We start from the raw sequence: 15,597 nt of genomic DNA, 5'->3' as shown, positions 1-15,597 counted from the left end.
CTGCTCCTACAGCCCTCTAGATTTGTACTCTCTATTAATATTGTCTCTCATTCTTCTCCTATCAAAATCGATCACTTCTGATCTCTCGATTAAATTTCATTTATAATGGGTCTGTTCATTCCATCTGTCTGTCTAAGTCCTGAAATCTATCTTCCTCATGGTTCTCAATACTTCCAAGTTTTCTATCATCTACAAATTTTGAAAGAGTGTCCTTTACACCCAGGACTAAGGGTTGGATTTTATAGGAGGGTGGGCTACTCACACCCCATTTCTCATGAATCGCAGAAAGAAAATCAACTGGTAGCCATGCACTGGAAAGAAGCAGGCTGACTTAGCTGAGAGTGGGACTCAATGAGAGCAAGTCCTCTCCTTGAGCAGTGCTGGCAGTGCCAAAGCAGAGTGGGCATTACTGGGTATGCAAGGTGTGTCATGATGTGGAGATGTCAGTGTTGAACTGGGGTATACACAGTAAAAACACCAGGTTAAAGTCCAACCAGTTTATTTGATAGTAAACCCACAAGCTTTTGGAGTTTGCCCCTTTGTCAGGTGAGTGGAGAGTTCTGGTTTCAAAAAAAACAACTGGTTGGACTTTAACCTGGTGTTGTGAGACTTCTTACTATGCAAGGTGCAACAGGAAGAAGAGTGAAACCTGCCAGAGTCTGGCATCCTAGGCTTCTAGAGCAGGAATAATCCCAGAACCCACAGAGGCGGAGTGGAGAGGTCTGGGTTTTGAAGGAATAAAGAGAGATGCACTTCCCTCCTCCCACACTGAATGATGTGCTCACACTCCCTCCTAAACACCCTTTTCAATCTGGCCCAAAAAAACATACTGGTAATCCCCTCCTGCCTGCCCACACCAATTGCATTATGTTGTGGGAAGCTTAATATCCTGGTCAATTACTTGGTAACAAACTCAATGGATCTTTATTTATATAAATATCATGGGTGGGTTGAACACACTTGTGCCCACCTAGCTTATAATGAGGAGAGCTCAGGGTGGGCTGGGCACCCCTTGTATTTTATGTACCCCACACCTATTTAAATACACACAGCAAGGGTGCTGTAAAATCTAGCCCTCTGTCATATTAAAACTATGTGTTTTAAAGAATGTAAAAGGTCAATGCAATGTTTAGCAGGATGTATTACGACACATTTCTTTTGTTCAATTGTCAGAACACATCAATTTTCATTTTTTACTGTTAAAATTATGCAACAATATATGTTTAGCCTACATACACGCACATAAATATCTATAAAAATAATCAAATCAAAGACTTTATTTTGGATTTCCATTTTCAAGTAAGGCTATATATTCTGTTAACATTTTTTGTGAAGCTTTTGAAAAGTTTGTGTAGACCTCTAAGGGTCACAGACCCAAGGTTGAGAATCCACAAACTAGAGTTCATTCAGAACCCATCTGTGTGTCCTCAAACTTGCACCAAATGTCATTCACTCATTACCCCGTGCTTGCTAATCTACATCCAGCAGAGCCTCAAATTGAAACTTCCTACCACCTCGTTTAAATCTCTGAATGGTCATGCCCTTTCCGTTCCTGCAATCGCACAACTCCCTGAGATCTCTGCACTCCTCTAGTTGTGGCATCTTGCCAATCCCCAAATTTTACCTCGATCATTAGCGGCCATGTCTTAAGCTGGCTAGCATCCAAGCTCTGATATTGCTTCTTTACACAGCTTGAGTGCTCTACTGTACTCTCCTGCATTAAGAAAAACCGTATAACCTTGCAGCCACCGTATTTATATGGCTGGTCTAATTAAGTTTCTGGTCAATGCTAACCCCCAGGATGTAAAATTTTAAAGTTTAAACTTTTTGTAAAGTTTATTTAGTTTCACAAGTAGGCTTAGATTAACATTGCAGTGAAGTTATGTGACAATCCCCTAGCTGCTACACTCCAGCGCCTGTTTGGATACACTGAGGGAGAATTTAGCACAGCCAATGCACCTAACCAGCACATCTTTCAGACTGTGGAAGGAGACTGGAGCACCCGGAGAAACCCACACAGACATGGGGAGAACTTGAAGACTCCGCACTGACAATGACCTAAGCTGGGAATTGAATGGGTCCCTGGCACTGTGAGGCAGCAGTGCTAACCACTGTGCCATCATGCTGCCCAGTTGATGGTGGAGGATTCATTGAGATGACTAGGATGCCTCTTACTGGAGATGGTAACGGTCTGGATTAATGTGCCATGAATGTTGCTTAGCACTTACAGGTCAAAGTCTAGGTGCTTTCCAACTCTTGCTGCATGCAGACATGGAGGGTTTCAAAATTTCTCGAGTTTATTTATTTGTTAGTGTCACAAGTAGGCTTACATTAACACTGTCATGAAGTTACTGTGAAAAATTTGATGAATTGTGAAAAAGCTCACTGTGCCATCAGCAACAAAAATGTCCATTTCTGGTCTTATGATGGAGGGAAGGTTAATGTATCACCCCGTCATTTATAAAGCATGAGTTAATAGAGTGACAGAGTACTTGCCTAAATGAAGCAGCTATAGATAATGGGAAACAGGTGCTGTTCTGAGGAACTCCTGGGGCTGGAATCATTAGCTTCCAACCACTACAACCATCTTCCAGCAGGTAGAGACTTTTCTTGGGGTTCAGGGGTCTGTTGGTGGGGGCTAAGTCAGGTAAGGTAGGGTGAGAGTTGAGAAGTTGTGGGTGTTGGGGTGGTAGGTAAGGATATCAATTACCCGGGAATTAGAATAGTATTTTCCTAATATTTCCTGGGTAACTATGCAGTAATGATGTGGAGATGCTGGCATTGGACTGGGGTAAACACAGTAAGAAGTCTCACAACACCAGGTTAAAGTCCAACAAATTTATTTGGTAGCAAAAACCACTAGCTTTCGGAGCACTGCCCCTCCGTCAGGTAAGTGGGGGTTCTGTTTACAAGAGGGCATATAAAGACACAAACTCAATTTACAAAATAATGGTTGGATTTTGTTGGGTCAACCGGTCTGATTGTGGCTTCATTTGAGACCTAGTTGACAACTGAGTGGCCCGTTTGGTTTTATATTTCTAATGTTGTATAGCCGTTTAAAACAGCTAATTGGTCAGTAGACCACTTAAGGGAGCAGAGAAGAGTCAACCACACTGGGAAGTCACATATAGGCCAGCCCAGTTCAAGATGACAGGTTTTCTGTCTCAAAGGACATTAGTGAACCAGGTAAGTCACTGGGCTCATAATCCAGAGGCCCAGGCTAATGAACTAAAGATACAGATTCAAACCCCACCACAGCAGCTGGTGGAATTTAAATTATAGAAACAAATTTGGAACTATCATTAATTGTCATCTAGTTCGCTATTGCCTTTTAGTGAAGGAAATCTGCCCTCCTCATCTGGTTTGACCTACCTGTGATTCCAGTTACCCTGCAGTGCAGTTAGCACTCAACTGTTCTCTGAAATGGCTCAGCTCAAGGGAATGGGCAACAAATGTTGTCCTCACCAATGACGCCCACATCCTATGGATTTTAAAAAAGTCACTTTTCCTGATACCATCTTTCTATTCTAGATATATTATTCAGAATTCAAACTATGAAACTGTACCGTACTTGGAACAACTCACCAAGGCTGTTTTGACAGCACCTTCCAAACTTGTGGCATCTATCACCTAGAAGGATAAGGGTAGTAGATGCCTGGGAACACCACCACCTTCAAGGTCCCCCACCGTCCTGGCTTGGAAATAAATAGCCATTCGCTCACTATCATGGAGTCAAAATCCTGAATTTCTATCCCAAACACCTAAATGGTTGTAAAGGGACTGTAGCGGTTCTAGAAGGCAGTTCACTATCACCTTCTCAAGAGCAAATAGAAAAAGGCAATGAATGTTGGACTAGTCAGCAATGCCCACATCCCATAAAAATTTTTTTGAAAAATTGGATTAGTAATCCAGTAATATAACACTGCACTGCCATAATTTCTGGGTTGAGAAAGCACTGTGTAAAGCTGGCATACCAGTGCTATTGTATTGTCGATCAACAATCCTCATGCTCTGTTCATCTATGGAGCAGCTAAAGTCTGGTACTTGATTCTTTCTTTAAACTAAAGCTAGAATGGGAGAAGACAACTGTAGCTGATATGGTCGTGGGTTCCATAGAGTCCAATGATCGTCTCTGGGGCAGCAAGCTTGTTTGAGCATGAGTTGTCCATCGCCATTGGCAGAAGACATGTTTTGCATTTGGTATTAGTGTGGATCAGACTGTGCAATACTTTGATTGCAGATTGACACAAAAATGGTGATAGCAGTACAGATGAAAATGTGAAAATAAGAGTGTGAATAGATCCTGTGAACAAAAAGTAGAAGAGGAACCATTTCCCAGTAAGCAGCTGTGGGCATTACTGAGGAAGTGGTCAGTGACTAAACCTAATCTTCCAAACGGACTTCTGTTTGGCTCAGGAAATTGTCGTCTTCATTTAGCACATTCAGCAAAATGCCATCACAAGCCACTTAAAGGAATGGCGAACAATGCATAGCCTTTACTGAAATTTGGAGCATGCATTGTTTTCAGCAATCACCATTCTTTCTCTTGGAAACTTGACACAAGAAAACCAACATATAATAACAATGGGAAGTCTTGAAATGCAAGTTTTAAAAAATCTCAGAAAATTGCTTTTAGAACATAGAGAACATAGAAAATCTACAGCACAAACAGGCCCTTCGGCCCACAAGTTGTGCCGATCATATCCTTACCTACTAGGCTTACCTGTAACTGTCAATCCTATTAAGTCCCATTTTTTTAAAAAAACTGCTGCTCTTACAACTTTATAAAAATGACTTTCAGACAAAGCTGTTATATCAATAATATAAGCTATATCTCAGTTCTCACCTCTTGATCTTGTCCAAATAAACATGCACACATTTTAAAAAAGTCTGAAAGAAGAATTATGAAGGCATCAAACAATCAAAGCAAATGTTTCAGTTCCACCTGTGAACACAGACTCCCACTGTCAATTCAGAGTCTTGGAGCTCAGCCAAACATTCATAATAAGGCATCTGGAGAAACAGACATCTGATGTCTGTTTCACAGATGGTATCATTATGTAAGCTTGGCTGAGATCCAAGACTAATTAATGGATTAGTTCTGTAGGGGCCTGGAGTGGGAACAGGGGCATGGAGGGCCATGGGGAATGGATAGAGAGTGAGAGTGATGGGGGCTGTAATAATGAAGAGAACCAAATCGATCATTCTAACTAGCTCATGTTGGCATTTGCCTGCTTCTGAAAGTGATGGGCTTGACTCCATTCTTCTCCAGCCTCTATAGGAACAAAAATATGGCAGGCAGAGGCCCTTTTAGGAGATGGACCTGCCAAGTTGGAAAATTTCCTGACCAGAGCTTCATGCCTTGATGGCAAAAATCCAGCCTCCACCTCCATTTTGCACAGCTGCTGCCTTGTACTGAGGACAATAGCCTGGCAGTTTTGCTGTTCTTGAAATACCTCAAAGGCCCACAGTATTAAATACCAACAGACATTATGGTTTCTCAATCTGTGCCATACAGAGCAGAAAGCCCCAGGCATAACTCATGGTATCAGGTCCTCTCTGAGGCAGTAATAGGCTCGCTATAATTGGTCTTAGTGTGCTGGGCCCAGCAAAGAATGGTAGAAACAAGAACAATAACCAGAATCAGCCAGGTTACACAGAATTAGCCATGGCTCTATGGTTCCAGAATTGCCTCTGAATCAGAAGGTTATGGCTTTAAGTCTCACACTGGTGACTTGAAGGACGTTTTCTCTGCTGACATTCCAGTACAGTAGTGAAGGAGTACAGCACTGTCAGGGGTACCACTTTCAGATGAGATGGAGGCCCCACTTGCTCCCTCAAGTAGACAAAAGTCATCTCATGGCACAATTTAAAGGGAGCTCTCCCTGTGTCCCTGGAAACCACCCAGATGTTAATATCGACCACACTGTAATTTCACCACTTCTGTTCCTTATTTTCTCTGGGGATATGGTCAATACTGTGGACATGTTCTTCCCAAGAATCAGGGATGTGCCAAGTTATTTTCTAGACTGGGAAGATGTGCCTGGGACACATTGTGACTGCTTCTTCAAAATGGCAGTTTGAAGAGTAACATTGACATCCATGTTTTTCCTCCGCTTGACAGTTTCATGTGAAACAGAGGGAAACAGACTGCGAAAATGATGCCACATGGATTGAATAACCTTTCCAAGAAGTTAACACTTGGCCAATTTTTGAACACCATTGATATCAGCTGGGTCAACTTGGCGAGCAGCACACTCAACATTCAACCTTATCTGGAGTTTCATCTTGAAAACAATCTTCAATGTTTCACATCCAGCAGACAACATTCAAAACAAATAAGGCTCTTGGATTGCCAAGGAGGAATCCTTAGAATAGCAACTAAAATATCAGCATTTTAGCTTAGCAAACATGCTTTTGTCCAGTCCTATAATATGTAAGTTGTCTGTGGGATCCTTATATAGTGAAAGATAAAAATCTGAAGCAATTCAAAAGACACGTTGTACAACTCTGCATGAATCAGTGTGGAAAATACATTATTCAAAAAAATAATAATAATTTGTGGGATGGGGCTTCGCTGGCTAGGTCAGTACTCATGGCCCATCCACAATGCCCTTGAGAAGGTGGTGGGGAATTGCCATGTTGAATTGCTGCAATTCATGAGGTATGGGTGCACATACAGTGCTCTTAGGGAGGGCGTTCCCGGGTTTTGACCCAGTGACTTTTAAGGAATGGCAATATATTTCCAAGTAAGAAGTCTCACAACACCAGATTAAAGTTGAACATTGCTGTTGGACTTTAACCTGGTGTTGTGAGACTTCTTAATGTGCTTACCCCAGTCCAACGCCAGCATCTCCACATCAATATATTTCCAAGTCAGGATGGTGAGTGGCTTGTGGAGGAACCTCCAAGTGTGGTGCTTCCATGTATCTGTTGCTCTTGTCCTTCTAGATATGTGGTTGAGGATTTGGAAATTGCTGGCACTGGTGAGTTTCTGCAGTGTATCTTGTAGTTAGTACACATGGCTGTTCTTATGTGTCGGTGATGGAGGGAGTGAATGTTTGTGGAAGGGGTACCAATCAAGCTGGCTGCTTTGTCCTGGATGGTGTCAAGCTTACATGTTATTGGAGCTGCACACATCCAGGCAAGTGGAGAGAACACCACTGTGCTCCTGACTTGTGTCTTGTAGATGGTGGACAGGCTTAGGGAGTCAGGAGGTGGGTTACCTACTGCAGGATTCCTGGCCTTGGACCTGATCTTGCAGCCATAGTTTTAAAGTAGCTAGTCCAATTCAGTTTCTTGTCAATAGTAACTCCCAAGATGTTGATAGTGGAGGATTCAGTGATGAAATGCCATTGAATGTCAACAGGAAATGGTTTGATTCTCTCTTGGAGTTGGTCATTGCCTGGCAATTGTGTGGCACAAACATTACTTGCCATTTGTCAGTCCAAGCCTGGATATTGTCCAGGTTTTGCTGCATTTGGACATTAACTGCTTCGGTATCTGAAGTCACAAATGGTGCTGAATATTGTGGAGCCATCATTGAACTTCTCCGCTTATGATCGAAGTTCATTGCTGAAGTAGCTGATGTTGGGCTAAAGTCACTCTCTGGAGAACTCTTGCAGTGCTGTCCTAGAGCTGAGATGACTGATATCCAACAATCACAACCAGCTTCTTTTGTGCCAGGTATGACTCCAATCAGTGGACAGTTTTCCTCCTATTACTCCACCAGAGGTGATTTTACCATTTTGAATCTAAGTGCTGGATCTGGGTGCAATTCAGATCCAACTTGGAAACCTATTCTCAGGCGCCCCCATATGCACTCAGCCTGGAAAAAGTGATTGCAAATCTGAATCGTGGTGTGGGTGGGGCTTATTGTGCCTGAAACACTGCTGAACTGATCGGAGATTTCAACTGCACATGCGCAGTAAAACAAATTTGAAAAACACTCCCCTGTCACAAAACTCCCGGGCTACTTTATCCGCTTTTTGCGGACGGGAACAATGGCCCCCACAGATATCGCCCCGGCCCCACAACATAACTGTTCCCCTTATCCACCCACCGCACCCCACCCCCCGCTACCCAGACTGATCACGACCCACTGCCCCACTTCCTCCTCACCGATCGCCCACAGAGTGGCAGCAGATTCCCCCCTGCTCCCCCCACCAGAGAATGATCTGGCCTCCCTCCTCTCCCCACCACCAGAGAACCATCTGGCTCACCTCCCTCCCCCCACCGCCACCACTAATCTGAGTCAGAGAGCCACTGGAAGCTCTAAACTTACCTCTTCAGAAGCTGGAGCTCCAGGAACAGACCTTTGCAAGCATGTCTGTTTCGTGCCGAATCGGGGCAGGCGAAAGCGACGGTAAAGGGGGAAATGTCGGTAAGTTTGGGCATCCAGCTGATTAAGCCAATTTAAATGCATGCAGATACTTTTAAGTTGACGTCGCGCCCGTTTCAGGTGCGGTGCCAATCGCGGCCATTTTCGGGCCTTGATAAAGTGGGAATCTGCGCGGACACAGATTGCGCTATTCACTTCACGCCCGACTTTGCCACATTTTCATGCCCAAAAACAGGTGTAACACAATGGTAAAATCGTTCCCATTGACTCCAGTGTTGCTCGGGTGCCTTGATGCCATATTTGATCAAATGGAACCTTGATATGAAGGGATGTCATCTCACCTCACCTGACCTGGAATGGGAATCACTGCAACAAAGGATGGAGAAAAACACACTGATCATGTTCTATAAAATATGGAATGAACTGGTGGGAATTGACAGGAATGAGCATCGGATGCTCTCTGGCAATGAAAGTACATAAGGTAGACATCCAAATGACACACAAAGGTAAAAGACCATTTGTTTCCTATACAGCTTCAGGGTAACAAACTCTTGTGGAGAAATTAAGGGACAGCTTGATAAGTGGGTTTAATTAGGGGATGGGGGTGGATGGTGCTGCCAGAGCTGAGAGAGATTGACTCAGGGGGTTGGTGGGTTGGGGGGAGGGGGCAGTCTGCCAAAATTCCTAGAGCATGTAAACAAGAAGAGGGTAGATTTTGCAAGATTTAAAGTTCTAAATTATAGGACAAACTGCAATTTGGGACCTGGAAAGCAAACTTGGAGTGATGCTGTAAAATAAAGGATGGTCAGTCATCCTGGATAGTTTAAACTGTGTTAATCTTTTCTTCCAAAAACAATCCCACAATGGAACAAGCTACCAAAGGAATTAATCACAGTCCCATCATTGCAAATCTTTGAGACCCATCCTCAGATTATCTCCATTTAAGTGTTTTCATTATCAGGACTGCTCTCAGTGGGTTATGTCTGGTTTAGTTAACACTATCCATATTTTTTTATTCCAATTTAAAGTTACAAATACAATATGCAGTGAACATGGAAAGCCCTTAATGCATTTCCCTGCTTGTTCCAAAAATCGAATCATAGAATTCCTACAGTGTTGAAAAAGGCCATTTGGCCCATTGAGTCTGCACTGATCACAATCCCATCCTGGCTCTATCCCCATAACCCCACTTATTTACACTATTAACCCCCTGACACTGAGGGGCAAATTAGCATGGCTAATCAACCTAACCCGCACATCTGTGGATTGTGGGAGGCAACTGGTACACCGGAGGAAATCAAGGCAGTCATGTGGAGAACATGCAAATTCCACACAGACCATCAAACCCGGGCCCCTGGTACTGTGAGGCAGCAGTGCTTACCACTGTGCCGCCTTGTAATTTATGATCTCCACAAGAGCGAGGCATTGCACCCCATCTTGATCTGATGCTTGTTCTCAGCCAAAAGGCTGAGGAGCTTGCTGATATCCATATAAACACTGATACTGATACAACTAAATAAGGACGAGGTTTGCGACTCATGCATATTGACTCAGTGGTATGCACTTTCATCTGTATAAGGCTACCCAGCCCTCTCTGTAGACAAGAAGCTCCTCCCCCAAAAAAGCTCCATTTGAAAGGAGTCCAATATATTTAAGGATGTTTTTGTTTATAAGCAGTCGCAGTGTTACACTACTTGGGAGTTACAATTTAAATGTACAACACTTTGAGATGACAATCTGATGCATAGAGCTAAGATGAACTGTTCCTATTTATATTGTACAACTGGAGAGGAATTGGCAATATTGAAGCACAGTTTTGACATCCTATTTGGCTTTGCAAATCAGTCAATGTTTTTCAAATCCAGAATTCTGAGCGAAACGTCCTTCATAGGCAGTCACGCTGGTGATAATCACACTCTTCAGAATGCAAGAATTGCACTGTGAGCCTCAGTTTCAACAAAGAAGTTTTTTTTCTCCCAAAGTGACTGCGAGAATAAGCTTCCTCCAGGAAATGATTGAGCAGTTGCTGTAATCAGACAGTGGCTAGTTCCCTCAGCAGGCTGGATGGAATTCATTGTCCTACGTTACGATAGCCATCAACCTGAGTTAAAGGTAGCCCTACTTCCCGGGGAGAAATAAACCTTCCTGAGAACCAACTAAAAACAAACGTTCATGTGTCCCCCAGCATGAGCTGTCAAAGTGTCGAGGGAAAGGCAGAGGGACCTGTGGCAGTTCCACTAATGGCGCTGAAAACATGCAACGAACTCCTCAGCTGGGACTTCACCAAGTCGTCCTCTGTCAAAATCTTGAGAAACAGAATAGAGAAAGAAGGAAAATGGTTGAAATCACCAGGAATGCAGCAAGCAACATTTCAAACTAAACAAAATATAGACTGCATTATAAAAAATTATGTCACACATTGAGAGCAACTTTCAGCTCTGGCATACTAAACTATTTCTTCCTGTTTGGCAAGAACGAGAATTATACTGAGCTTTGGCTATCACTTAATCCGAATTATGAAACAAGGCCCAAGGCTTATTTGGGGATTGTGCTGGCCTGAAAAAGGACAGCTCATAGTGCAATTAGGAGGTACTGAACATACTCCAGAAATCTCATTTCATTCCAAAAGGGGATACTGAAGTGGTTAGAGTCAGATGGGAGGGGAGTGCAGCTCCACATTTGAAGGCAAATTTGACAAACTCTCAACAACTTGAGGAGCTGAATTGGTCTGCATCAATCATCTGTCAGGAAATCGGGTGCATGCAGCTCAAAGCTGTTCCATCTGTTGATGTGTGGGACATACGGGGTGATTTTAAAAATCATGCAAGATGCCTGATTTCCCTCCCCCCTGCCCCCCGAAACAATCGTGGTGGCCTATGGTGCAACATAGAGCCCCCGTCAATCATCTCCTGTTGCCCAGACTGATTGGGGACACTCCTCCCCTACAGATTGTAGACCCGCCGCCTTCCCCCCACTGTTCGCAGAACTCCCTGCCATCCCCCCACCGTTCGTAGAACCCCTGCCCTCCCCCCACCATTCACGGACGCTCCATCCTCCCCCACTGATGCCTGCAGCGTGGCAGCGGATGCTCTCTCCCTCCCTCCACCCACCGATCCATGCAGAGTGGCAACAGGCCTTCTCTCAGCGCCATCCCTCCCCCACCCCGCCCACCACTGATAGTTCCAGAGGGGCCGGTGAGAACCTTTCATGGTGAGACCATAAAAGCAATGAGCCCAGATGATTGAGCGCCAGACTTGCTAAGCAAATATAAAATGGCATTGTAATAAATTTCCATATGTTAACCTGCCTCCCGCCCATTCCTGGAGAGAGGCTGACCGCACCAGAAATCCGGCACTCGTAAAATGGCGCTGGTCGTGTAAACTGGCGCCAATCATGCTAAGCGCTTTACGAACGACTTTACCACTGTGTCACACCTGAAAACGGGCGCAACACGATGGTAAAATCGCCCCATCAGTGTTCGTCCAAATCTCCTCCCATCCAGATTGAGGCTTTCACATAGAGTTACATTCAGTTTGAAGCATAGATTGTGGAGTGCATTTACCCATTAAAGTCTTCAGCACTTTGTAATAAGCAAGCATGTTTGAAGTAAAAGGAGAGAGCAAATGGTTAATAAACATCACACTGCAAACAGTTGAACAAATAATGGAAAATATATTAATTACACGAGTGATCAGCAAAAATGCTTTGTGTAAATGTAAGATTCTCAGAATGGGAGCAGATCATTCAGCCCCTCAATCATCTTCCACCATTCATACAGATCATGGTTCATCTCTATCTCAACATCACCTTTGCACCATGCTATATTCTCATGTAGTTTGTCTTCAACTCTCTTTTCCCCCATTTCCCTGAAAGTGTTTCAATCAGAACCTATTCAAAATTTTCAAGAGATGCTTACCAAGTAAATGTTCAGTGCTAAGTCATAAGGAGCTTCGTGATACATTGTCAGCTGGTGCCACAAGAGTACTGACATTTCTGTGAATGTACAAAGGAAACTAATTCTTGGTATTTCAGCCATTTAACGCTCTACACCGCCCACACACAAAAATTGCAGCACTGCAAATCTGAGACTGCCAATGCTTGGAAACATAAACCACAAGCAGCTTCTCTATTTCTGATCAAAAGCATTTCCAACTTTTCCCAACCCTAACAAGGTTTTGACCTGAAAATATTAGCTTTGTTTCTTTTTGTACAAATGCTGCCAGATGCGCTGAGTACTTCCAGCAATTTTTGTTGCATACTCTCGACCTCTCTCTCTCCAGCAAGTCTGATTCGCTCTATCACAAGATCCCTACAATGTAGAAGGAGTCCATTTGGCCCATTGAGCCTGTGCCAACAATGATCCCACCCAGACTTTATCCCTGTAACCCCATGTATTTACCCTGCTAGCCCCCTTGACACTAATGGACAATTTAGCATCCAATCCATCCAACCTGCACATCTTTGGATTGTGGGACAAAACTGGAGCACCTGGAGGAAACCCACTCAGCCACGGGGAGAACACACAAACACCACACAGACAGTGACCTGAGGCTGGAATTGAACCTGGGTCCCTGGCACTGTGAGGCAGCAGAGCTAATCAGTATGTCACCATCCCACCTATACTATTCTGCCATTTGATTTCAACCTCCATTGCTTCTGACACCTTAAACGAAAAAAGTTTTTCTTGCTTTCAGGTGAGAAGGATTGCAAACTCGCAACAAGTTGTGGGTACCAACACCACTCCAATATTTCTTCACTTCCCTCTGACCCTGTCCCTTCTTTTGATCGCATCTCTTACTATGTATCCACAATACTCTCCAATCTTCCCCTCCCTGTCGCTGAACAATCTATCCTCAGCAAAGGCTTTAAGTGTTTTTTATTTATGTAAGAAGGCATTTTCTCTCACTTTAAATTTCACGGCCATTATGGCCTCCAAATACTTGGATTTGTAAGATATTCTATTAATTCTACAATGGAGCAACAAGAATTGTTTTGGGATCACACCAGTGAAATGGCATTGTGAGTGGGTCAATTTAAAACTGCACACAGGTATTCAAACCTTCAATGGCCCCATCCTATTGCTATAATCTCCTCTAATCCTCCCAAGGTTCTTGGTGTCCCTTCAATTCTGCCTTTTGCCCATCCGTGATTTCTATCACTCCACCATTAGCCACCACCCCCTCCACTGTTTTGGCTTCAAAAACTCTGGAATTCCCTCCCTCACCTCACAATCTCTCCCCCTCCTAAGGCATCCCTTTTGGTCATCTGTCCTAGTATTTCAGATGACATGAGGGGTTGGGGATGGATTGCTTCACAGCCTCTGACCAAGCCCTTCCCTCGCCCCTGGTGGCAGGTTCTGGAGGGGTGGAGACAGCTCGTCAGGATTCTCTGGTCCCACTGCTGTCAAAGGTTCCCTGATGTTTGCACCCTCTGGAAACAGTGTGAACAACTGGAGAATCCTTCTGGTAGTATCAAATATTATCTGGGTTCGATTCTTGAGACCAATTTACTTTTTATTACATTTGGGTGCTACGTAAATACAAGTTCTTGTGGTTGCTGAGTTGGGGATGAGTTCCAGTTCTGTGTCAAAATTACAGGACATTAATTTTTACTAACTGAAGCCAGGACCCGAAACTGGGCCTTAGAAACATGAGGAAGCACTGGAATAAGTAAAGGAAACCATGAGAGCCCTTCCTTCCACAGTCCATGTCCTTCTGAACAATCCCTGAATGACAATCCAGTAACACACTAGCAGGTTTACCAGGTGCTTCGCTTCGGAATTTCCTGGTAAAGGAGATGGAGAGAAGAGGTGTGTAGAGAGCTGGTGGTATAGGTGGTGGAGGGAGGGGGTGTGTAAACTAGACAGTAGCTGAAGTGGAGCTGTCTCATCTCCTGGGATATATCCCAAATATGGGCAATGAGGCAGTTTGACTGCACGCTCCAAGGAGGTGGCCAGCCAATTAGCATAATTAAAGGGCCTGCTAAGGACCATTTTATGGAAAGGCAGTCATTTTGTCAACAGTCACACTGGGAGGCTGAGAACTTCATGTAGGTGCCCCTCTTGCCAAGCCATGGATGTCATTGAAACTGGATGTTCTATGCCTACAGATGTTCCACAGAGGAAGCCCTGGCAGTCTCCTTGTTGCCTCCAGAGGAGTTTGTCCACAATTGGTGAAACACCCACCCTCAGACATCCTGAAATTTAATTGGTGCTTACTTCTAGAAGGGCAGCTCCATGTTGAGGAATTTAGAGGTTTCTTATCTATTGGCCTCAGCAGTGATACGTTTATCCTTGTCATAGATGGGACTCTACAGCTGTCATCTTCTGACTGGGCTGGTGCCCACCCACCATCCTTAACTGGGTAACAAGCTTTCTCGTGGCTAATCAGGAGGCCATGCCGAGACAGAGCCGTCACTCACTAATGAGGGCTCGGGGCTCGTATTTTGGTTCGATAGCAGGGTCCCAAAATCCAAAGGAAATTTCAGCTTCTCAGTTCCATTATCTTCATCTGCATTAGCAATGAACTTCCCTCCATCATTATGTCAGCAGCAGATACAGTTCACTGATGTGGTTCCAATAATAACCTTTGATGATGAAGCTCAGCCAGCAGGACTAGGTCAAGTTTCACAGCTGGCTGGTAACATTAGTCCCATATAAGATGAGGCAATAGCCACCTTCAATTATGCCACATCGCTGAGTCCCACAACAACAACAAGCTGGGAGGTGGGGGAGAATTAACATACAACAGAGATTAGGTAGATTAACACTATGACTCAAAGTACACAGAAGAGGATGAATAGTTCACCTCCTAATCTCTCAAACCTCTCCCAGCATTTTAAAAATTCTTTTATGGCATGTGGGTGTCACTGGGTACACCAGCGTTTCGTGCCTATTCCTTATTGCCCCTTGGGGAAGTGGTGGTGAGCTGCCTTCTTCAACTGTTGCAGTCCCTGCAGTGTAGGTACACCACAGTGCTGTTAGGGAGGGAGGCCCAAGATCTTGATCCAGCAGAAACGGCCAATATGTTTTCAAGTCAGGATGATGTGTGGCTTGGAGAGAAATTTTCATTTGGTGGTGTTCCCCATTAATCTGCTGCTCTCATCCTTCGAGGTGTAGAGGTTGTGGATTTGGAAGGTTCTGTCAAAAGTACCTTGGTGAGTTGCTGCACTGCATCTTGTAGATGGTACACACAACTGCCACTGTGTGTTAGTGGTGGAGGGAGTGAATGTTGAAGGTAGTGGATGAGGTGCCAATC

General features: G+C 44.2%; 1 protein-coding gene across 2 annotated transcripts in view; it reads right to left on the bottom strand.

Moving 5' to 3' along the window:
- Window positions 1-9,089: 9,089 nt before the first annotated feature.
- LOC145342110 (dedicator of cytokinesis protein 11-like) overlaps window positions 9,090-15,597 on the bottom strand; it is a 269,092-nt gene continuing 262,584 nt past the window's right edge. For both annotated transcript variants that reach the window (XM_080187331.1, XM_080187332.1), the window contains exon 53: window positions 9,090-10,646. In XM_080187331.1, the coding sequence (XP_080043457.1) occupies window positions 10,536-10,646 (111 nt within the window). In that variant the 3' untranslated portion in view covers window positions 9,090-10,535. The remainder of the gene's footprint in view (window positions 10,647-15,597) is intronic.

Source organism: Carcharhinus amblyrhynchos, chromosome 4, assembly GCF_965287045.1.
Source record: "Carcharhinus amblyrhynchos chromosome 4, sCarAmb.v2.hapA, whole genome shotgun sequence".
Taxonomy (NCBI): Eukaryota; Metazoa; Chordata; class Chondrichthyes; order Carcharhiniformes; family Carcharhinidae; genus Carcharhinus; species Carcharhinus amblyrhynchos.
This window is presented reverse-complemented; position numbering and strand designations above follow the sequence as displayed.